Raw genomic sequence first — 25,331 nt, 5'->3', positions numbered from 1 at the left:
CCAACAATGGATGACTGCATAAAGATAATGTGCACATATATACACTGGAATATTATTCAGCCATAGAAAAGAATTTTTTTAAAAAGAATGAAAACATGTCTTTTGCAGCAACTTGGATGGAACTTGAGGTCATTATCTTAAATGAAACAAGAAGACATGGAAGACAAACATTGCATGTTCTCACTCATTAGTGGGTGTTAAATAGGTATATACATGGACTTAGTGGAATGATAGACAATGGAGACTTGGAACGGTAAGGGAGTAGGAGGGAGTGGATAAGAAATTGCTTATCGGGTACAATATATGTTATTCAGGCAATGGATTCCCTAAAAGCCCTGACTTAACCACCATGAAGGTAATAAAATTGCACTTGTATCCATATGAATATATTCATTTTTGGAGACAGAGTCTTGCTCTGTCGCCCAGACTGGAGTGCAGTGGCATGATCTCATTTCACTGCAACCTCTGCCTTCCGGGTTCAAGCAAGTCTCCTGCCTCAGCCTCCTGAGTAGCTGAGACTACAGGAGGGTGCCACTATACTTGGCTAGTTTTTTTGTAGTTTTAGTAGAGATGGGGTTTCATTGTGTTAGCCAGGATGATCTCGATCTCCTGACCTCGTGATCCACCCGCCTCAGCCTCCCAAAGTGCTGGGATTACAGGTGTGAGCCACTGTGCCCAGCTGTACCCACATATTTTTGTATAAATAAAAATAAATTAATTTTTAAAAAGCAAAAATAGAGATTGATATCCCTGTATAATACCTGAGTACCAAGCAGCCTGTTGGTGCTATAATCCAAAAGTTCACAAATCAGGTCAGGCAGGGCTGAGAGAGAACCTATATGCCACTGACATATTCACAAGTAGTACCGGAAGCAATGGAGTACCTAAGGAGTGAGTGATCCCTCACCAGCATTTAGAGGCTTCGGTCCGAAAGACTTGGCGCTGCTGACAGCTACAACCGCAGAGAGTAAGGGGAGCTCTTCTCTAGCTTTATGGTTTTGTGCTATAGAAGACTCTTTCTGTGAAATGCTCCTTTTCTCATCCACCCCCCGACATCTTGTTTCAGACCCAATACAGTTTTTAAAATCCATATCAATACAAATTTCTAAAAGTTTTAAGAGAGAGAATGTAATTTGCATTAAAAATAAAAACAAAACAGAACAAAAAAGTCCCATGAAAAGCAAAAGAATGTTTTCTAACATAATTCTTAACCATCTCCTTTCTATTCTCTTCTAACTTTGCCTTAGTGTATGTTCTTCCATTCTACACATTCATTCTGCTTCAATCATTGTGTGCCTACCTGTATATTTCTATAGGTTTGTATGTATATATATAACATGTATGCATATATGCAATTATGTATGTATATTTTTTATACATACACACAGTCTTTTCCTTGAATGTGTGCTTATTCACAGCAAATGCGATGCATGCTTCTAGAGGGCAGGTATCATGCAGAGAAGCTAGCATAATATATTAAACAGTCATTAATAAATATTGGTATCTGCCAAGGATATCAGAAGTTACACAAACATGTTGGCTATCATGATCCCCCCTACATTTACTTTTTTGTGGACTCATTTCAAGCTTGGAAGCCAACTTTTGCTTTATGAACTCTAATATTACATATTTTGCTATGTTCCAGATTTAGGACTCTCAATTAAGGTAATTAATTAATTACTTTATTTTATTATGGCTAAAGTTGTTTAGGTATAAGTGGTGCTCACCTTTTGATGTGCTAAAACTCTTTGTGAATCTGTCTAATAAAGATCTTTATACTACCTATTATCTATTCAAAGATTTTTGCTAACATATTTGTAGATAAAGGTGCAACAGTTCATTAATTTGTTAGGAATTCTCTGTATTATGATAAAATTTAATGCATTTTAGAACTTGGTCTAGAGGAAAGGAATCACTCCAACAAATGTTACTACTTACTGGAAATTTAAAATGGCAGTATGTGGTAAGAAAATACAACATGACAAAATCCTACTTCTAAACCTTGGCCAGAGAGCCTACTTCATTCAGCTGTTTCCACCACTACTGAGACTTCACCCAGAGAATAAAAGGGAAATGCTACAGATGGTGAAGGAATAATTTTCTCTCTCGTCATAAATAACCAATAGGCTCTGAGCTGTTTTCTAGCAAAAGCTAGGCAAAATTTTTACCTCATTTACTAAGAAAAAAAATTCGTTTCGAGAATAATAGAATTTTAACAATATGTCATAGAAAGGAAATTTGAATTTCTCAGTCTGGTTATTCATGTGACCTAAAAAAGGCTGATTTAAAAACACAACAAATTGTAAGACTCTAAGTAGTCATTGCTGTAAGTCTCTCTTCTCATTCCATATATTAGAAAGGCTTTGTTATTGGTATTTTGAATTAATTTTTAGTTGTTAACCATATATTAGATTTTAGTCATTTTCAGCCAAATTATCACCTTCCATGCTGATGCAATAAAATGAGCTGATGGAAACATGATCCATTTGGAAATATTAGCACAGGAACAGTCATATCACTGGATGCAGAGAAAAATTACTAAGTTCATGCTAAGCTTTAGCTATAATAGAGTGATTCTGCCAGGAAAATACTGCTGACATGCTTGTTAAAAAGCATACAAGAAACTCAGACCACAGGACGGTGAATGTTAGATTACTACACATTTGCATAACATAAGCGAAGCTAAAAGCACATATCAGACGAGGCACAGGAGAAAGGATTCCATTTTGCAATAAAATTTTCAAGAACAGAAGAGCACAAAGGAAATACCTTAAGATCTCGCCTTTCCAGATGCAAAAGTTCAGCCCCTCTGATGTCATGACGGATGAAGATATCTTTGTACTCTCCCAAATTGAGCAGATCCAGCCAAGCAGCAACTTCCTCTGTGCCCCATTTCTGAACTACCAAAGTTAAGAGCAAAACCCCCTTAATTTCTACATGCTCAATGCATTACAAAGCAAGGGTTGGCCAAAGAAGATGCAAAACAGAGTGCAGCGGCAGTGCTAGCAAAAGAAAGGTTAAAGGTGGTGTTTCAACAAAACCGTAGTTCCACTTTTTCCCATGCAAGTTATACACTATCAACACAACGATCCGACTATACAAAACCATCTGCTGCCGTGCACCCATGCTTAGCTTTAGTCCGATTTCCTCATTAAAGCCACCCAACCTATACAATATGCATACAAAATGTATTTCACATCATTAGGATCAATGGTGCAAGCTCTAAACAAGCTCTGATGATTTCCTTCAGACTCTGTATGAAAATGGCTATAGACTGAAATGAGCTACAAATGCTAATTACAATTTAAAATCTAATACGGAGTATTCAATTTTACACAAACTTTTCTGCTTAAGGTCTTGCTGATTTCAAGTGTAGTCTTGATTGATTCTCCTACTACTGATAATAATGGCAATCAATGTGCTGTTAAATCCCAATTTAATGTCATTTAAAAATTCCATAGCACTGCTCTCTCAGATTAGTTGGATTATGTTATTTTTTGGTGTGTATCATTTGCTTATACATTTTATTCAACACTGATTAGCTTAATAAAAGCCTACTTATTTGCTGTATTTGGTTTTTAAATGGCTTTCAATAGCTGCTTTATGAATATCAAAAATAAGGCTTTACATCATTTTTTAAAAGAGAGTGCACTCAGAGGAATTTATAAACTTATTTGGTTATGAAAGGCAGCTACCATTGTACAAACAGAATTTGAAGGTGCTTTAGTACTAGCATACTTGTACATTTAAACTCTAAGGAAAAGTGAAAAAGGAACGCGAGAAATAGCAGCAAAGAGGGGGCTTAATCTCTGCTTGAGAATGCAAGTATCACAGCATACTGTCATTGTTGAGGGGTTGAAACAGTGTCCTCAAAACAGGAGAAAGGGAATATATAACTTTAGGTGGAAAATATATTCGGTAGGTTAAGTGAGTAAATGAAAGTTTCTATGTTCCATTTATCAAAGTAATCTAAAAACTGTACTTAAAAGAAGAAAAATTAAAAACACTGATGCCTTGAATTGCTGTTGAGAAAGAACCATTTGAACAGAAATGCTGACATCCACTAAACAAAGTAGAAGCAAATTAGCAACCACTTCATTTTTTTGTGCTTCCTTACTAGAGATTCCCAGTGATATTCAGATGTGTTTTAGATATGAGAGGATTCTTTTATGGCAAAATTCATAAAGCATGAAATTCCCCATTTTAACCATTTTAAAGCGTAGAATTCACTGACAGTATGTTCATCATATTGCGCAAGGCTCAACCACCATCTAGCTCCAGAACATTTTCATGACCTCCATGATGTCACTTTAGTCAGTTCTTTTTTCATAATGTTATAGTTCCCCTTCCCATATGGACCACCTACCAGGCTGTGAACTTGTCTTCTGCTTCTGAACCTTTTCCTTTTTAAACTTTGGCACTATTCGAAATACGGTGCTTCTGTTGTTTCTTTTGGTGCAATCCATAGGAGGTTCCTGTTCAAATCGAGCAAGAAAATAATTTTTTCGGGATATGAAAAGGAGAAAAACCTACTCTGATAATAGGGATAACACAGGAATAAGTTATAAACACTAAACATTATAGAACAGTGATAACTTCTTCAAAAAAAGTTCATAATGTACTACTGAAAATGTCCCAATTCCCCTAAAATGCCTTTGTTCACATAAATGCCTTCTCTCATTTGTTCAAGAGCAGAACATTTGAAAACAGTATTCAAAATTCATTTTTCCCTAAATATCTCTTTTTCAAAGATGAGTTCAAATTCTCTAGTGATATGGTCTACATTTCTAGAGAAACAGGCTGAATTTTACATACCTCATCCTCATTTGGGTGTAAGATATAATAAAGCCAAGGAATCTCTGTCAATTTCTGTAATTCCACCTCCACAGAGTGTAAGGCATTGGATACCCGCTCTTCATGTGGCGATTCCAGCTGCTATTTACCAGAAACAAAACAAGACTCGGTGGCCAGCCTCAAGTAGAATAAATCATTGTACTTTGACAGTGAACGGCCTCACTCCTTATTAAGCTAGTATTTTTTAAATTAAGGAATATTAAGGACAAATTCTTTTATATTGACTTCATTTTTAAAAATCTGAATAGATTTACTCTAATCATTACTTCCCAAAGATCATATGAGTAGCTAGTGCAACTTTAATAACTTCATAGAAGTATTCTTTTGGTGTTTTTTTCCGTGTAAATGTCTTCTTTCCTATCTCTCTCCATGCTTTCCAAGCATTTATCTACCAATTCTTCCTGGTGGCATAAGTGTGCAGTCTTACTCTTCTACTTATTTGTGCCAAAAATCCTTCTGATTTAAATAGGTCACCAGGCTGGGCATGATAGCTCACGCCCATAATCCCAGCATTGGGAGGCTGATGCAGGTGGATCATTTGAGGTCAGGAGTTCAAAACCAACCTGGCCAACATGGTGAAACCCTGTCTCTACTAAAAATACAAAAATTAGCTGGGCATGGTGTTGGGTGCCTGTAATCCCAGCTCCTTAGGAGGCTGAGGCAGGATAATTGCTTGAGCCCGGGAAGTGATGATTGCAGTGCGCAGAGATAGCACCACTGCACTCCAGCCTGGGAGACAGAGCCAGAGACTCTGACTCAAAAAAAAAAAAAAAAAAAAAAAAAAAAAGTCACCACATGAACACATAATACTTTTTAAACTGGTTTAAAAACTTGTCATATAAAAAGAACTGCAGAAAAATCTCCTTGAAAATTTAAAGAATAAGCTTAAGGGAAAAAAACCATGAATCTTAGAAAAATTGGTGATGAAAAATTGTTGTAAAAATTGGGGCAAAGCAAAAAGCTCAATGGCTTATCATCTGAAACTGGGTGTGGATATTTTAAGGAGAATTTAACTGCTCACCTATTATCTGCATTATTGAAAGTAGGTATTAAAATGCACTTACAAGTTCAATAAATGAATAAAGATTAAATAAACATTCCTCTGCACAGAACTGGAAGGCAGTAGATTGGATTCTACTCCTGGCCTTGTAATTAACTATGTAACCAAAAGAAGGTTAACTGACTTCAGAAGACTTTGTTTCTTCCTCTGGAAATAGCACAAGGTGATGATGATGATCATTATTATTTGAGACACAGTCTTGTTCTGTTGGCCAGGCTGGAAGTGCAATGGCGCAATCTCAGCTCACTGTAACCTTGGCCTTCTGGGTTCAAGCAATTCTCGTGCCTCAGCCACCAAAGTAGCTGGGATTACAGGCGCATACCACCAGGCCCGGCTAATTTTTGTATTTTTAGTAGAGATGGGGTCACCATGTTGGCCAGGCTGGTCTCAAACTCCTGGCCTACAATGAGCCGCCTGCCTCAGTCTCCCAAAGTGCCGGAAATACAGGCGTGAGCCACGAAGCCTGGCCAACTAGATTATTTTTGAGGTCTCTGCTAGCTAACCAATATATTTATAAATTACTTTAAAATTATAGAGTTCTTATAAATACGATTATGGAATTTTAGAATTAAAAGTTCAGAGATAATTATTACTGTTATGATGAACTGTTTTGTGTGTTTGTTTCCCCTTGTTATTCACGGTATCTACCACTTCTAGTAGTGATTAAAAATATGGAGATTCTTGGCTGGGCGCGGTGTTTCATGCCTGTAATCCCAGCACTCTGGGAGGCTGAGACAGGTGGATCACTTGAAGACAGGAGTTTGAGATCAGCCTGGCCAACATGGTGAAATTCTGTCTCTATTGAAAAGAAAAAAAAAAAAAAAAAGCCATGCGTGGTGGTGCACAACTATAGTCCCAGCTAATCGGCAGCTGGGAGAATCACTTGGAACCACTTGAGGTTGCAGTGAGCCGAGATTACGCCACTGCGACAGAGTGTGTCCCTGTCTCAAAAAAAAAGGAGATTATCTACCCTGTTGTGTTTAAAATTCATTAATTTTCTTTTAGTCTAAGAATATGTCTTATAAAACTTATAAAATGGTTATCATAAATTCGTTCTGGCACTAAAATATAGAGTAAACCTTAGTTGCTCTCAAATATAATCAACTCCTTATTGTGATATCACTATTGTCAAAGGTTTTGGTAAAATTCACCAGTACACATTTTAAACCAAAATTCATATTTAACAATGAGAGAAAATTAAAAGTGGAGAAGGAAAGTCAGTCCATATTAACATAATACAAATAATAAATATTAGCAAGGTAGCACTCAGCAGGTACTTTTCATGTAGAGAAAATAAGTACAGAATAAGTTATGCTTTTAGTTGTAAGAAATGATCTTCACAGGTCACTGGATTTCCTATAGGACTAGCAGAAGATTCTGGTTAAAAACAGTAGTGCCAAAAAAAGCCAAGAAGGGGTTCCATTGGTTTATCAAAAGAGACAACCAATGTTTCTTCGTAAAAGGTTTTCTTCATGGCCATAGTAGAGCCAGCCACCTCTTGTCCCTCTTGTCCCACCTCTTGTCAGTTTCCTTTGGAGGTAAGTAAGAGCGATGGCCTTCATGCAGTCTCTCAGCTTCTCTTCTAAGAGCAAAGGATGCCCCAAAGGTGGCACTTTTCTGGACCATAGGCGAAAACAGAAACCCTAAGCTCGGGCACTTAACAGCAAGGCTGTGGGACGCACCTCCCATTCATTCACCCGCTGTGCCAGATACTGTGACTCTTAGTATCACCTTTATTTAGGTGTAGATTTGCCCAACCAAGAGAGAAAATTACTGTCAAAAGAAATATTTTAAGATCAACTACCAATTAAACAGAATTGTAAAAAGGAATAAAAAACAGTAAATGAATTAGGCCTTCCACAAAGTGGTAACAGCATGTGGGAATGAGCCACAATCGAACTCTAGGTGGCGGCAAGAGCCAAGATGCTAGAATACTTGAAAATGGTGAGGTATTTGTAAAGAAAGGCTAACTAACAGGACATCCACAAGCTTCCAGCATTTATGCTTGAGATCCGTCGACTGTGGTGAGATTCAGATTTGGCCTAAACTTGATTTCCAGGACCAATCTGGATTAAACAAGGCAGAGTTTTTGAAATTTAGTTCTTGAAACACTGTGTCTAGAAAACGTCCTCTTTTAGGCAAACCTGGAGGACCATACCAATCACATTCAAATGTTAATTCAGGGAACAAACTCCATGAGTTCCTCTACTTGTGTGCAATAGTAAGTACCTGAGGAATGTCTACGACACTTTATAAAGCTCACGTCTCTCGAAGCTGAATGGGACAGAGCAGGGCTGCCTAAAAACAGGATGACATATATGAGGGGAAATCTCCACTCCTGTTAGCCTGAATCATGAGTCCTAACTTCAGCCATATATTTTCTTGAAGACAAAGGCCAGGTGAAGAGGAGCTCTCAGGATGGAAGCCAGAAGGCTGCTTCTGCCTTAGAATCTGCCGAATGCCTGTTCCCCAATAAAGGTAAGACCCAGACATTTAATTAATCACTCTTACGTTATCAATCATTCTTCTCCTTACCAAAGGAACCCTGCCAACTAGCAAAGATTCCGTTTCATTATACAGTGCCTTCACATTGATGGCTATTTCAGTGGCAGTGTCTCTTGTAAGACTCTAGAAAAGAAGAGTATCAAAGACATGTGATCTGTTTTAAAATAGGATTTCATTACCAGTAAATACTGTAAATTTTATTCTTATAATTTAAATTCACAGCACACATTTTTTTAATCTACCAAAATTCTATAATTGCAAAATTTCATACATTTGTTAGTATGACTATCTCATTATTATTATATTATAGAATCAAAAGAATGCACCAACTACAGTGCATACACTCAGGATCACATCTCCTACCTAATGAATATGTCTATGCTAGTACCAGCATATACATATTTCCATTAAAAAGTTCAGTCAAATAAAACTTTTCCTCTCAGTAGCACTAACCATATTGCTTTTTAGACGATAATCTTGAGAACAAGTACTTAGTTGTATATTAAGTAACTTCAATCAAATAATAATAAAAAAAGCTATCAGTTTTCTCTACACTATAGCATTGTACCATGTATCACATTTTAATAGTTATATTCTATCAATTCTATTATTAACTTCTACATTAAAAATTTTACAGAAGTATCAATTTCCAATTTAGCAAAACAAAATGAAGTAGCAATAATTTCAGTGCACAACTTCAGAAATGAATGAACATCTCTAAGAAATGCACACTGATGATATCTAGGCTTGCCCTTTAACAAGGCACAGGGCAGAAGGTAAGGTAAAAGGAGTAAGAAAGGACGATAAAAGTTAAAAAAAGAGTGAAGGCAGATGAAAGGTGACAAGTGATTGAAAGTGGAAACATAAAAAATGAGAGAATTTAAGAGCAGGAATGAAAAAAATAACAGGAAAAGGAAAATAAAGAAATAGTTGGCCACAATTTTACTACAAGTTTGTAGAGACTCATATAGACAACATAACTTTCTTTCGCAGGGCAGGGCATATTTTACGAATTAAAATACATGTGTAACACCCAAAAGAATCTGTGGAATGAGAATTTACCATTAGATCCTCACCTCCGGGCACCTTGGGTTGGCTTTATTCAGGGCATGAGAGCAGGCATTCACAGCATGGGCCAGTTCTTGCTCCAAAAGACAATGAATTGTGGCTGCGTCACAGATCCTAAAAGCAAAAATGAAACAAATAAATAAAAAACTTTTCTGAGTATTGCTCATTTTTTTTTTGAAGTAAAGAAGTGTTAGGATAAAACAAGTAAGAAATATATGAAGATCAGTAAGGAAGAACATTTTTAATGGCTGCTCAATTATGAATGACACAGGTAGATCTACAAATCCAGACCCCACTGCAACAAAAAATATGAAATAAAAAAACTTGTATAAAAAGTTAGGCTTAAAATCAGAGGGAGACACATTGAAGTGCTATTTTGAAGAATGAAGTATAGCAGTACTTCATTTTGCAGTACCCTTGGAAAGTGAGAGGGATCACAAATATAAAGACTAGAAACTTCTCTTTCATTCATTGAAACTGCAGATGCCACAGATTAGGAAGAGCATTACCGTATTTGTCATGGATACACAAAGTGATCACAAGCAGTATGTAAGTTAATATCCATGGCCTTTAAATGTAGCTATGATTTATTATCTCCATATTATTGATGATGACATTGAGGCTCAGAGAGACGTGGTATGTATACAGAGCTAGTCAGTTGTAGAGCAGGATCGGAATCTATGTCTATCTAACTCCAAGCCTGTTGTGCCATACTCCACTGGTATCTGAACCTCTAAGACTAGTCCTGAAAAGACCAAATTCTGGAAGGCACTAAGGCCAAGGACAAGAAAGGAGAAAAAGTTCCTCCAATTGCTAGACAATGATGTAAGCCTTGCAGATGAGCAAGAAGGCAGGGCTGTTCAAATGTTTTTTTGCTTCTGACAGCTTCATAGAAAAAGATTTTCTATCTGGAAAGGGTAGAACAAGAAAAGGGACCGAAGCCCTATATAACTGAACCAAGAGTAAAGAAAAATAATTTAATTCTTAAGGATTATACAATGGGTATCTGAGGTACAAAGAGGCTTACAAATGTCACCTCAGCACTACTATCAGCAACCTTGAGAAATCATGAAGAACGGGCTATTTTTCAGAACAGAGATGGATAAAGGTTATTCCAATTTTCAGAGAAAGGGAAAGACATAAATCAACTTCAGATCAACATTTCTAATTGCCTACTGAATCTCCTAGGTATTTTTAATGTAATTTAAATTCTAAAGTCCAACATGGAACCCATCATTTTCCTTCTAACACCTACTCCTCTTCCTGAACCCTATGACTCCATCAAAGGCCACAATCATCCAGCCACTCATTAGAACATTAAGGTCAGCCTGTCTCCTAATTCATGCCCATTCACCAAATTTAAATCCTAAACTGTCTTTAATCTCACTTGTCCTTTCTCTCTCTACTGCTTTAGTCTATCATTTTTTATAGGGACAACTTCTACAGCATCCTCAGTGTTCACCTTGCCCCAGCTTTGCTGTCTTCCCAAAAAACCCCTCCACACTACTTCTAGAACAGCCCAGTAAAGATCTGGCTCCACCTCACCTCTTCATCTACATTCCACACACTCTTGCATACACTATGCCAACCTTTCAGTCACCCCAAACTCTCTGAGATTTCCTGAAAGTAGCATGCACTCACACTCCTCTGGGCCTCTTCCTAGGCTGGTTCCCATGCTTAAATTACTCCTTTTCTTACTCTTCCCTCAAGACTCGGTTGAAAGGTCACTTCTTCCAGGCAGCCCTCCTTCACTACCTCTGACCTCCTCTGTGTATCTAGAGAGTCCACTGTGTGCCTCATGTCAACACTTTGGCCACATTTCTCCCTCCTACTAATCTGTGAGTCAATTAAGTAGTGCTGTCAAATAATCATCTTGTATCCCCAGCCTAAAACAGTGCTTGGCCCACAGAAGAGGCTCAAAAATGGAATATGTTTGCACAGTCAATGAATAAATTCTGAAAATAGACAAGTAAGCCTGATTTCATCTGCAAAATTTAAAAACAGATGGGGAGCCAAACTGTGTTGACCAGAAGCAAGCCTAGTCAACCTCTGCTTCCTTTTTACAATAAGATTATTTGGATGGTTCACAGGATGAGAACATGGAAGTGTATTTTGGTTTCCAAAAAACGCTGTAAATTAGAGGCCACAGAAGTTGTCTGTAGTATCTAAAAGAGATGTATTTACTCTAAAACTAACAACCCTATGGATAAGAAGCTAAGATGTACAATAATGCAGCTGTGTGGGTACAGCTGAGTAAATATTCATTTTCTCTTCCCTTTCTTCTGAGTTGCCCAGTATTTTGCAGTTATAAGACTTGATTCTAATTCTGATTGTTGATTTAGCAGTAGGGGATGTATGCCTTTTCTCTTCTGTCTCTAACATCTCTTACATTCTAGCTATCTAATAAATATTAGAAGAGTAGAGTAAGGAATGGGAGGGGAGCAGATGGCAAATAGTAGAGAGGAGGAAAGATGTGAGTTAGTCCCTGAAACCACTGAGCTTTGCTTTCCTTCTTTTCTTTTTCAACATTTTTATCAGTGACCAGATGAAGATGTGGGAAGAATCTAAAGTTACTGTGCACAGAGCACTCAATATGCCAGACATGATGTGTGATGTCATTTGGCTGTGTCCCCACCCAAATCTCATCTTGCATTGTAGCTCCCATAATCCCTACATGTCGTGGGAGAGACCAGTGGGAGGTAACTGAATAATGGGGGTGAGTTTTTTCTGTACTGTTCTTGTGATAGTGACTAAATCTCACAAGATCTGATGGCTCTATAAAGGGCAGTTCCCTTGCACACACTCTCTTGCCTGCTGCCATGTAAGATGTGCCTTTGCTCCTCCTTTGCCTGCTGCCATGATTATGAGGCCTCCCCAGACATGTAGAACTGTGAGTCTATTAAACCTCTTTTTATTTTTTCTTTTTTTGGAGACGGAGTCTCACTCTGTCATCCAGGTTGCAGTGCAGTGGCATGATCTTGGCTCACTGCAACTTCCAACACTCAGGTTCAAGTGATCCTCCTGCCTCAGCCTCCCAAGAAGCTGGGACTGCAGGTGCCTACCACCACAGCCAGCAAATTTTTGTATTTTTAGTAGAGACAGGGTTTCACCATGTTGGCTAGGCTGGTCTCGAACTTCTGACCTCAAGTGATCCACCTGCCTCAGCCTCCCAAACTGTTGGGATTATAGGAGTGAGCCACTGTGCCTGGCTTTAAACCCTTTTTTCTTTATAAATTACCCAGTCTGAGGTATTTCTTCATAGACATATGAAAATGGACTAATGCAATGTGCTTATAGCACTCACCCCTAGAGTCTCATTTAATCCTCACACACCCTCGTGAAACAGCTCTTATTAACCCCATTTGGTAGATAAGACTCAAGTGAAGAGGAAGTAAGACACAGGCCTATGGTCCCTCCTCCCCTCTGAAGTTTTCCCTGGTCATAGTGATTTTTATTTGTTTAATACTCATAGGACTTGTGTTTTATCTCCTGTCTATTGAAATTAATTTATGTGTGGTCTCAAAATATCTCTAATATCTTGTCTGAAACTGCTTTTTGAAGTCTGTTTATTCTTTTTGCTCCTGACTCTCCCCTGGAACAGGATTAGTGTTTAGACTTCCCTCTCCATTCCATAAACATTTAATTAGTAATTAGAAGGCAACATGACAGTGGGCAGTATAGTGTGAAGACTATATATAAAATGGAGAAATAAGCAATAATGGAAAGAGTGCTGTGCGAAGAAGAGTAATTGCATCTCTTTTTGATACCACTACTGAAACGATGTGTTAAGATTAAAAAACCAAAAATTAGCTGAGACCAGAGTTCCCGCAGCCTGAAAAGCCAGCAGAGCCCCCTACCTAGTAATGAGCTCCTCTGCAGCCTGGGAGCACAGCTGCATCTGCGACACCTCTTCCGTTGCTAAGTCAATGGCGTGATGGATGTACAAATGGGTTCGGAGAACTGGTTTACCAGAATCACACTTCTGCTTATCTTCCCAAGATTTCAGAGTGCTCTCAAAGGCCTATTTAAAATCAATATTGTAATGAATTGTTAGTTTTGAACTCAGAGGTCCAAGTAAATGTGTACTTTAATAAAACTACAATTGCTTTTTCTCTAATGACTCCTCAAATAAATCACAAGTATAAAAAAGACATTTCAAAGTTTTCCAATGTACTGCAACACATGAAAAGTAGTGCAGTCAATGATCATGAATACATCATTTAAAAGCTAAAAAAGAGATTAGTTGAAGGTGGGATGATCACTTGAGGCCTGGAGTTGGAGAGCAGCCTGGGCAACATAGTGAGACCTCATCTCTACAAAAAAGAATTTTTTTAAAAAAATTAGCTGGGCTGAGGTAGAAGGATTGCTTGAGCCCAGGAGTTTAAGGTTGTGATGAGCTATGATCATACCACTGTACTTCAGCATGTGCAATGAAGCAGGACTGTTTCAAAACAAAAGCAAAAAAACAAACACACACAAAAAAGATTTCATGCTTCAATCTTTACTATTGCTTCAATTTATTCTTTAATCTTTACTATTTTATATATACTAGATGGGGCAAATATTAGCAGTCTTCTTTGATAAAGATTGACCTTAATTAAAAACACACATTCTGTGAAAAAGAAAATAATAGAGACAGTAAAAAAAAAAAAAAAAAATCAATGATTGCCCAGAGTAAGGGTGAGGGAGGGAGGGATGAATAGGTAGACCACAAGGAATTTTTAGGGCAGTGAAATAATTTTGTATGATACTGCAATGGTGAATACAAGTGATTATATCTTTGTCCAAACCCACAGATGTACAACTCAAAGAGTAATGGAAACTATGGACTTTAGTTAATAATAACCAATCAGTATTGACTCAGCAGTTGTAACAGATGTGCCACACTAATGCAAGATGTTAATAGGGGAATTTACATGTGTAGGGAAGAAGGGGGAGGAGGAAGTATATAGGAACATAATTTGAATTCTCTTTACTTTCTGCCCAATTTTTCTGTAAATCTAAAATGGCTCTAAAAAATAAACTCCTACTTAAATAAATAAATAAATATTTGTTCATATTTCAAACCACCAAGACCTAAATGTCAGATTTAACAGACAATTTAAATGTTTTAGTTTTCTATTTTTTCGTAACAATCTCAGAGTCTTTAAAAACCTGACAATATTCTAGAAGAATGTTTTTGTTACATACTCTGTCCCTTGTTAGCATTTGTGCTCTGTTTTTGTGCACAATTTTGATAATCCCTGGAGGCTGAACCCATGCTTCACCATCCACTTGCACTGGGACTCCTTCGTCACCAAATATAGTGATTTTTACTGTACGGCACTGAAATAAAACAAATTATTTTACAGTACGAATCATTTGGAGAAAATGACACTAAATCTATATGCAGGCTTGAGTATTAGACTATTCTACAGAATAGCGTATTATGCTTTATCACTTATAAATGACATGGTAAAAACTGATAGGACAATGAAGTCTGAATATTATAGATGAATATTCAGTGTAGGAGTCATTTAGAATAGATTCCCTCAACCCTCCTTAGCCCAAGAAGCGCAGTCAGGTTTGATGAGAGAAACCAACCTGGGCTATTCGATGATGCTGCAGTTTAATGACCCTTGAAACTGCCATTTGCATGCTATCAAATATTGCTACAACTTCCAGGATCTTGTCATCAAATGACGGTGCAGCAAATATCTGAAAGGAAAAACTACATTGCACTTCTACTGAATGTTTAGGGGAAGAGCACATCAAGCAATGTAAACTGCTATATATATATATATATATATATTAATTTTAATATATTTAATAATATATTTAAGTAAATATTATTAGGAAATAATCCAACAAAAAAATCCCTGAAGATGACTTACCATAAACATAACTTTAAAAAGAGTTTTCAAACATACATGGATATACTACTCATACCTCTCATTAAGCTACTCTTTGGACCAGTTAACTAATATATTTCTAAATGATTCATCTTGGAATAAAACATGTTAAATACATGTTCATACGTAATTCAAATGTGTTAATAAGATGATACATGTAAGTTTTGGAAATCTAAAAAAAACTAGACAGGTGATACAGTTTCCTAGAAAGGTGACAGAGTTTCATAAGGTTAAAGTTAATGAAGATGCAAATTATGATCCAGTTCACTTGATATGTTCTAAGGGAAATCTTGCAAGGTTTTACAAGCAATATACATATGTGCTTTATATTTTAATACAAAACTTTTGAGGGAACTTGAGACTATGCAAATAGAAACCTCAGAGGATAAAAATTATGCAGACTTATTTTGTCTTTACATTAGATGCATTTTCACAAAATTAATTTACTCTAAAATTTTATATGTAGGCTGTATTACCTAATCATTTTTACTCTCTCTTTTACCATATCATAAATAATATGCATCTGAAACAATTTTCAGTATAAAGTAGTAAGCTAATTAAAACTTTCACTGAAAATATCAGGACACAAAGTTGCTAACATTGATGATTTCTTGTAATTTTTTTATTATACTGCCTGAATTTAAACCCTGTCTCTGCTAGTACTAACTGGAAACTTTGCCTTAGATTCTTCAGTGGTAAAAATCAAATAAGCAATGTGGATATTAAATAATGAATGTGAAGCTCTTAGAACATTGTCGGACTACCTAGTAGGTGTTCAAGGAAAGTTGGCTTTATTTATCTTAATCTCACTGATTTCTCCCCTTCAAAATACTTAATAGTGACAAGCAGACAAAAGATGTTCTTATACTCAAATAGGACTGGAATATATTTACGTTATGAAAATTACAAATACTTTCCAATTGATCTTATACTTTAATCCCTACCTGTCCATTTAAGATTTTTGAGAAAAATAGATCAGTAGGAACCATTATATCATTATATCATAAACTGAAAATCAATGGATGTGACACTTCAAATAAAGACTGTGATCACACTTCTCATTTTTACTGATATATACATACTTTGATAATTGTGCCCTATCTTTCATTCTTTTCACAACAATTACATTTGTAAGGTTGTGTTTTCTTCTTTTTTAATATAGAAAAGTACGAAAAGAAAAACAAAAATAGCCCTAAACCCGATCGGCCAAATGAGCCCTCTTGATATTTCCGAAAATAAAAAAATATATACACACGCAAGTTTAGAAAATTAAAAGTACTGAGGCTGGATGCAGTGGCTCATCCCTGTAATCCTAGCACTTTGGGAGGCCGAGGTGGGTGGATCACCTGAGGTCAGGAGTTCGAGACCACCCTGGCCAACATAGTGAAACTAAATGCAAAAATTAGCCAGGCGTAGTGGTGCATGCCTGTAGTCCCAGCTACCCAGGAGGCTGAGGCAGGGGAACTGTCTCAACCTGGGAGGTGGAGGTTGCAGTGAGCCGAGATTGTGCCACTGCACTCCAGCCTGAGCGACAGAGTGAGACTACGTCTCAAAAAAAAAAAAAAGTAAGAAAGAAAATTAAAAGTACCAAAAGGTATTGTTGTAGACAGAATAATGTCCCCTCTCTGCCCCCTAAAATGTCCATGTCCTAATCCCCCAAACCCGTGAATCTGTTACCTTACATAGCAAAAGGAACTTTGCAGATGGGATTAAATAAACAGCCTTGAGATGGGGATGATCCTGGGTGATCTAGGCGGGCCCAATGTAATCACAGTGGTCATTAAAAGTGGAAGAGGGAGCAGCAGAGATCAGAGAGATGCCATGTGAGAAGGATTCAACCTGCCTTTGCTGGCTTTGAAGATGGAGGGGAATGTGGGCAGCCTCTAGATGCTCCAAAGACAAGGAAGTAGGGTCTCCCCTAGAGCCTCCAGAAGGCAACAGCCCAGCTGACACCTTGATTTTAGCCCAGTAAGACTGTGCCAGTCTCCCATCATATACAACTGTAAGATGATAAATGTGTGTGAGGTGGCTAAATTTGTGTTAACTTGTTATAGCAGCAATAGAAAACAGATGCAGGTATAAAATTAAAAAGTAAAATCTTCCCTTCCTTATTTCATAAATCTACTTTCCAAAAGCAGATCCTTTAATGTTCTTCCAGAAAACTGTGACATCCATCCCAAGATACGATATCTGAATCTTCAACATGAGAAAAGTTAGAGGACATCCACAAGAGACTGTTACAATAAAATCCTAAATAAATCTATTCCATGCCTCATTTTCCCAATGCAAAATACTTAACATGAAATTAAATTACTATTCAATAGCACATTTAAAAAAGCCAATTATTCCAGAGATATAATTATTTTTGAGGAAACCAACTATTTACTCCCATTACTTACATCATCCTCTTTAGTTCCACCCCAAAAGTTAGTGCCTCCAGCATAGCTGGGAATGTTCAACACAGCTATGCCTTGCAAGCTGGGAAGAGGAATATATTGCCCATCACACTGTAAGGTAAAAAAAAAAAAAAAGTAGAGATTTGATAAAAAGAGCAGAACCACTAGTTTGGAAGATACTAAAACACTAAAGATGAAGGACAATGGAGCAGAGTGTGTTGGTAATGCCTGCTCTCTACACATTACCAAATCATTTATCTTACTTTTTAATTAAAAAAAATTTGAAGTATAAATAACTATAGCAGAAGTTATTACAAAAAACTGATTTTTTAAAAAAATGTTTTACCTCTTTCCTCCAAAACCAGACAGTCCTTTTCTCGAGTCATTTTCGGGCCTCTTATGTACTTGCACCTGCATTGTGGCCCTCTATGTACTTATTTTAGGCATCTTTTTGAAAGCAGGATGGGTAAGAGCAAGTTGATCCTAACCATCTCACTTAGCCCTTCTCACAGTCCCTCATACATTGCTGGGGCTCTACAACCACCTGGGGACTGGTGAAACTCAAAGCTGAGTACTTCAAGTAGTTAGAACCAAAGTCAAGCAAAAATATATGCATCTCGGAAAGCTCCTTGCAGTCCTTACTTTCTCATTAATCACTTAAATGAAAAGTAAATTACCATGTAAATGGCAAAAAAGGATATGGCTGGTGAAGGGATGTGAATACATTTTTACTGAGTAGAAGCAGAACTGTTACCTTCTCTCATAAATGTTGTTTCTTAAATTAATTTCAATTAATGCTGTTGATTCTATTAACTCTTAAATAAAGCCTAGTTGGCTATTAAGGAGACAATCAGTTATGAAACTAATTTTTTAAACATTACTCAAGAAAATGATCATAATTATGTTACACGCGTTTTATGAGGATCATACTTATTATTTTAATTAACATTTAAACCAAACCACTTGACATTTTTCTAAGTGAACATTTAAATCCAGTGGAAATGTTTAAGCCTTCATTTTAAAAGAGAAGAGCTTGCAGATGTCACACCTACAATGGATGCTATATTTTCATTAAATAATTCTTATATTAAAAATAATTAACATAGCTTCTTAAAAATTACATTTTAATGCCCAGTAAAAATGATTTCCCAACAGAAAGAAATAAACTGTATTTCTGAGACTGTGACAGAATAATTTGTTCTAGGGTAGAAACCAAGGTGAGGGGAAGAATTTCTGTAATGGGACATCTTATTGAAAAGAGCATTAAGTCCCACTGGTCTGGGATGGTTTGGGTTTAGGGAAGATGGAAGGAAAAGGTCTCAATGTCAAGAGTACCAATATTTTCTTTAATGTCTATTCAGTAGTGAGGTTCTGATTCCCCATGTAAACTGGTGAAAATCCAGGGCAGAGACCAGCAAACATCTGGAAATTGTTACAGCTGGTCCAAGATGACCTCGTAAGAGACTTCTCTGCTCTGTGAATCTGAGGACGGGGAAGAATAAGAGCTTAGTGGGGGCGTATAGGAGGTTAATCTCATCCCCAAGTACTGCAAAAAACGTTCACCATCCGAATCACACAGAAGCTTGTGTTTGCTAATTCAGCCAAAGTCAGTTCTTGGGAAGACCTCAGGGTTACTGGCTTATTGGAATGGTGTAATGGATGAAGGCCAGGATTGGCTGATTTACCTTCACGGGCATTTTTCACAATTCCTTTTTTTCTTTTTCATGAAAACACAGTGTTAACCATTAGCAGGTTTAGCTTTTCACATTCAAAGGTCCATGCACCCGTGGGTGTGTCTGGCATATAATTGGTGCTCAATGTATATTTGTTCAATGAATAAATATGAAATACTTAACAGAATAATAAACTTTTTCTCAACTCAATACATTAAATAGATATCTTTATGTGCTTTAGAAAAAGCTGCTTTAAATCATGACTAACAAAGAAAATGGGGAAAAATACTATCTGTAAATATAAAAGAAATATTTTAAAAAGATTTTCCAAATGGATGCACTTTATTTGCAAACATGGTATGGAAAACAATGAACATTTTCAGAAGGAAGTCCCAAGTGTAGTGCTGAACTGAACATGCATATATTAAGCAACACACCTAAATCTAACTGATTAATGTCCATTTCATAGAGTCTCATAGGAAAAATACGAGGAATACAGATTCAACAAATTAACAAATTCACATGATTCAAAAGTTTCTTAAATCCAGGAAAAACTTCAGGAGTGTTAAACTTTTAAAAAATGTTTCCAATAGCCCCAAATATCCATTATTTTTATTTATTATTTTTGAGAGATGGGGTCTTGCTCTGTCGCCCAGGCTGGCAAGTAGTGGTGCCATCATAGCTTACTGCAGTCATGAACTCCTGGGCTCAAACCATCCTCCTGCCTCAGGCTTCCAAGTAGCTGGGATTACAGGTGCACACCACCAGAGCTGGCCCCCTAGCCATCCCATGTTTCTGTTTGTGGTTCACGATGTTGCAAAATGCTACAAAACTGCAGCTATATATTTTTTCTTATTAGTGTCTGTTTTCTCTGCTCCTTTCACCGGACAATCTGATATGGAGGGAAGATGGTGGAGCTGGATTGAATTCTGTCACTTAGTATTTGGGTAAGTCCCTTAAGCTTTCAGAGCTTTGCTTTGCTCATCTGTAAAATGGGCTAACAATTCTTAGCACACAGTGAGGCCAATGAGATAAGGTAAAGAAAAGCACCCAGAACACACATGGGAAGTCAGTAAATTTCCTTCTTTGGTTATAATTACAAATTGTCTTATGGAAAAAACACTGGATTTGAAATGTTGGCTCTTCCAGTTATCAGCTGTTTGAAATTAAACAATGCCTTTACTCTTTTGAACTGAATAATACCTACCTCATGAGTTGTTAAGAATTAAAGGTGATATGTAGAAGGCATATAGTAAACTTCATTCAAAATGATTTAAAAAGTAGTTACAACTAGTTATTACGGAAATGAATTAAAGATAGAAATTACTATTAACATAATAAACTAAATTTATTTTGTTTTTTAAAAAGATACAGATTATGGGAAGATTTGAAATAACTAAAAATGTAAATTGGACAACTATTTGTTCTCAATCACATATTTCATTATAGCCTACAGATGAAGGCTATTTTTTAAAGCTATTTGTTTTTCTTCACATATTTTAGTACTTACAGGATTTGAAGCAATATATAATTATTATTTCAGTTAACAAATAGAACAGGCTGCTTGACCCATGTAAATTAGGTATATTATGGGCAAAAAAATCATCCTTCTTATGAAAAATGTTTGAAATTTTAATACAATTCTTCCATTTACATGTGAAAGGTATTTCTACTCTAAAAGTAGCAAAATATGATACTGTGATGTTATTTCACATTTCTGGAATTCCCAGCACTGTCAAAAGGATTCTGAATCTCACTCCAGATTTCTCAAAGTTGGGTATATATCAGAATCACTGATAATGTGGCTTGGGAAACAAAGTTTGTATTTGTACAGTTCTTTTCTATTTACACTGTGATTTACAGTACCTTAGGCTCATTTACTTATGGTTTGCACAAAATCATTATTTTATCAATTTCGTGTATAGGGAAACCAAAGTCAAAGTCTTTGTTCTGCACAAATTTAAAGTTAGGACATGAAGTCAATCTTGTTCCATATCCACACCAGAATAGGGGAAGGAAAACTTAGCTGAGGAAAAAGGTAAGAGTAAAAAGCAAAAAGGAGGGCCACTGGTGAAGGCATCTCTCTGAAAAGAGCCTCCCAAAGTGTGGGTCTCTCTTTTCCACCTTTATCCCGAGTGAACCATCATCAGATACATGACTCTTTAGACAACAGGCCTTCCACCGTCCTTAGAAGTAGAACGTATCTTTTTGATTTACTTTATTATTACGGATTTTTTTGTTAACTATGGCAAAGAATGCTCTACTTTTTCTACTTTATTTTTATGTATATTAACATGTTTTCATTTATCTTGTTTTACTCATTTTATGTACCTTTTTTATCATTTAACATATACATCTACATTAAGTGTTCTTAACTTAAGGTTCAGAAACCAGGAGTCCATGGATAGATTCAGGCGATTTATTAACTTCCTGGTAAAAATCCGTATCTGTATGTTCACTAACCTCTGAAGTTTAGCATTGCCCTCAATTATAAATGTAGGGGGAAAAAGGCATTAGTAACACATGTGATTCCATCATCAATAGAAATGAGACATTTTTATATTACATTATAGATGTTTCAGATATCTTGTAATATAAGTTCATCATTACTTTGAAGTTATGGTATTTATTAGGCATGCCATTAGATTTTTATTTGATACGGTAATGATGAAACACATATATTATTCTTTAGAAACATAAAAATATGTTGTTAATTTATTTTAATATTATTGGTAAGTCTTCTTTTGTAAGTCTGTATTTCATATAGTGCATTTGAAAACAATATTCTGAGAAGGGGTCTCTATTTTCACCAGAATGCCAAAGGTGTCTACAACTCAAAAAAGATTAAGAACCTTTTAAAAAGAAGAGTACAAAGCAGCTGTGGAAATAAGATATCTTGTTCAAAATTTGGACCACCAGTAGAAGAGGTTACTAATCCTATTTCTGAAGAGCTGAGGCTCTTCCAGGAACTAAGACCATCCAGTCACTCAGATCCAGCTAGTTTTTCAACCCTTAAAGATAGCTGGCTATGCTTGATCACAGCACTTAATGAATTATGCTAAAGTGATCACTTAGCCATCCATTTCCCCCTCAAAACAGGGCCAGTACTGTGCTAAACACTGGAGATAGCAAAGATAAAAACAACCTCCTATGTGTCCTTGAGTGTGGCCAGGCCGGGCGCGGTGGGGCACACCTGTAATCCCAGCACTCTGGAAGGCCGAGGTGGGCGGACCACGAGGTCAAGAGATGGAAACCATCCTGGCAAACATGGTGAAAACCCATCTACACTAAAAACACAAAAATTAGCTGGGAGTGGTGGTGCATGCCTGTAGTTCCAGCTACTTGGAAGGCTGAGGCAGGAGAATCGCTTGAACCCAGAAGGCGGAGGTTGCAGTGAGCCAAGATCACGCCACTACACTGCAGCGTGGGTGACAGAGCGAGACTCCATCAAAAAAAAAAAAAAAAAAAAAAAAAAGTGTGGCCAACCAGGGTATATGAAGAAGAAAAGGAATGATTACATGATTAGTAGGGTACCTAAGCTGACCTGGGCCTGGGGTGTCAAGGATAGCATTTACAAAATGTAAACCTTCCTGATTTTGTACCTTTTTATCCAGTAAGTCTATCTTAAATCTTAGAAGCAATAATAAATCAAATCAGCTGATCATACAGCTGTATGTTCAGAGTGAAAAGTGTAATAGGCTCATCTTGACTAGGAAATATAGTTGATAAAGAATGAGCTACAGACACCTCATTAGTCAACACTGCAGTGTTTGGATAATACCCCAAATAATAATGCTCTGTTTATTTTGTTGAGTTGTAGACTTAAGATTTTATAATTCTGTATATGTATGATATGCTTTAATTAAAAATATAGAGTTATAAAAAGATACAAAATCGGGAAGACATGCCCATCAGCTTCAACAGTGAGTCCTGGATCAAAGGTAAAAGAAAATAAAATTCACAGAAATTAATACTCTTTTCAGAGCCATATCCCCAGCCTTGTTGTTGGTGTTGTTGGAAGAGATAAAATAACTTTTTCTGTCCTTAATTTCCTATTTAAATGAGTAAAAAACAGTAAAACATTTAAATGCTCAAAATCTCTTTTAATTTTACTTGCCGTTAACAATAATTGGAGCAAAAAATAAATGTACATTTAAATTAAAAGATTCTATTTACTTCCAATGTTATTTTCAGGGATTTGCGAAACTTTGGTTATTACAGAATTGGGTCAGAATTTGGAAGCTTAAATCCATTAAAAACCCTCTCCTATAAATGTGCTCCCTTGGCTCCACTTTTACATGGGGCATCACAACTCCAGAGTAGCCCCAATTTCAGGAACTAATGATGATGATAATTAAGTGTGTCATTCATATCCTGTGTATATACTTCCTTTAGTACAAAGTTGATAATCACATTCATTTTTCCCTTGTATATTTATTTAATCGCTAATCAAAATGCATTTAGGTCAAATTAGCTCCAAGATGATACTTTTTTTTAAGTAAGATAATATGAGATATCTTTACTTGAAGATGAACTTACCTCAAGTTGAACCCTTTGTTCTAAATTCTTGTACGATCTCTGTAATAACTCCCGGGTTCCAAGCACTCCATACCACATCAAGTTTTTAGTTCGGCTCCTGAAAATAAATATTGGCAGGTAATTTCAGGACATTTTATTTATTTACTCCTTAAAGGCAAAGCAAGCAAAAGAGATAATAAATGAAGAAAAAATTACCTTTATGTAATAGCATTATTACTTTTACTAAAATTACCTGCATTTTTCAGGGTGCTCCTCTCTTTTATTATTAAATTCTAATGAAATTTTTGCATCTAATCCAATCCCAAAGTAATTGTTCATGACACATTTTTCTGAATATCCATCTCTATGATCACAGGGAAAAGTACATCAAAGTCAATTTCAGATTCCTTACAACAATTACAATTTGTACACAAGACAGTACTTAAAACCATTTAAGCTTCCATTCCCTATAGCAGATTGTAAAACTTAGCACTAATCACTTCCTATTCCTGTGTCATGTCTACAACCACAGGACATGTGTTCAATTTCTGGTACATGTGACATAAAGGGATGGTGAGCAAGGCAAAACAGACACACAATTATGGTGTGATTTTCTCTAACTGTAACAAAATCTTAGTTCTATTTCTTTTTTTTTTATTATTATCTTAGTTCTATTTCTATATAAGTTCCTCACTACACAGAAAAATGCAGATGATTATGGGAAGGCCTTACAGTCAGGTGCCAATTCTCTCTCTCTTTTTTTTTGTTTATCGTTAGAAAGTCTCCTCCACTTCTACGCTTAACAATGGACAAATATTTATTGAGCAAAAAAGTACTAGATCCAATCCATTCTTCTAGGTGTTTCGGAACGTTTAAAATATGGTACTGTCCTTGAGGAATGTCATTACAGAAATGATATAACAAAAGCAAAATTTAAAAAGGAAGTAAAAGAAAGTATATCTTGAACTGCCAAAAAATTGTAGGAGTCTGAAGAAGGGAAGAGATCAGCGTGGGCCAAAAGATTCCCAAAATAAATAAACCTAGAAGCTGACGTGGAAAGATGACAGATCTGGCAAGACTGAGAAGAAAGGAGGTAAAGGGGCCGGGCGCGGTGGCTCAAGCCTGTAATCCCAGCACTTTGGGAGGCCGAGGCGGGTGGATCACGAGGTCAGGAGATGGAGACCATCCTGGCTAACATGGTGAAACCCCGTCTCTACTAAAAATACAAAAAACTAGCCGGGCGTGGTGGCGGGCGCCTGTAGTCCCAGCTACTCGGAGGCTGAGGCAGGAGAATGGCGTGAACCTGAGAGGCGGAGCTTGCAGTGAGCCGAGATCGCGCCACTGCACTCCAGCCTGGGTGACACAG

General features: G+C 36.6%; 1 protein-coding gene across 7 annotated transcripts in view; it reads right to left on the bottom strand.

The window, feature by feature from the left end:
• Positions 1-25,331, bottom strand: part of DGKH (diacylglycerol kinase eta) — a 217,283-nt gene that overhangs the window by 18,701 nt on the left and 173,251 nt on the right. For 4 of the 7 annotated variants that reach the window (XM_025364521.1, XM_025364522.1, XM_025364524.1 and 1 more), the window contains 11 exons: positions 24,219-24,329; positions 23,987-24,083; positions 17,778-17,885; positions 15,071-15,184; positions 14,678-14,812; positions 13,345-13,508; positions 9,496-9,601; positions 8,450-8,542; positions 4,816-4,935; positions 4,367-4,475; positions 2,770-2,900 (listed from right to left, as the gene is read on the bottom strand). In XM_025364521.1, the coding sequence (XP_025220306.1) occupies positions 2,770-2,900; positions 4,367-4,475; positions 4,816-4,935; positions 8,450-8,542; positions 9,496-9,601; positions 13,345-13,508; positions 14,678-14,812; positions 15,071-15,184; positions 17,778-17,885; positions 23,987-24,083; positions 24,219-24,329 (1,288 nt within the window). Of the gene's footprint in view, positions 1-2,769; positions 3,003-4,366; positions 4,476-4,815; positions 4,936-8,449; positions 8,543-9,495; positions 9,602-13,344; positions 13,509-14,677; positions 14,813-15,070; positions 15,185-17,777; positions 17,886-23,986; positions 24,084-24,218; positions 24,330-25,331 lie in introns of all 7 variants that reach the window. The other 3 variants (XM_025364523.1, XM_025364526.1, XR_003116502.1) reach the window with 2 other exon arrangements.

The sequence above is a fragment of the Theropithecus gelada genome, chromosome 17 (assembly GCF_003255815.1).
Source record: "Theropithecus gelada isolate Dixy chromosome 17, Tgel_1.0, whole genome shotgun sequence".
NCBI classification, from domain to species: domain Eukaryota; kingdom Metazoa; phylum Chordata; class Mammalia; order Primates; family Cercopithecidae; genus Theropithecus; species Theropithecus gelada.
This window is presented reverse-complemented; position numbering and strand designations above follow the sequence as displayed.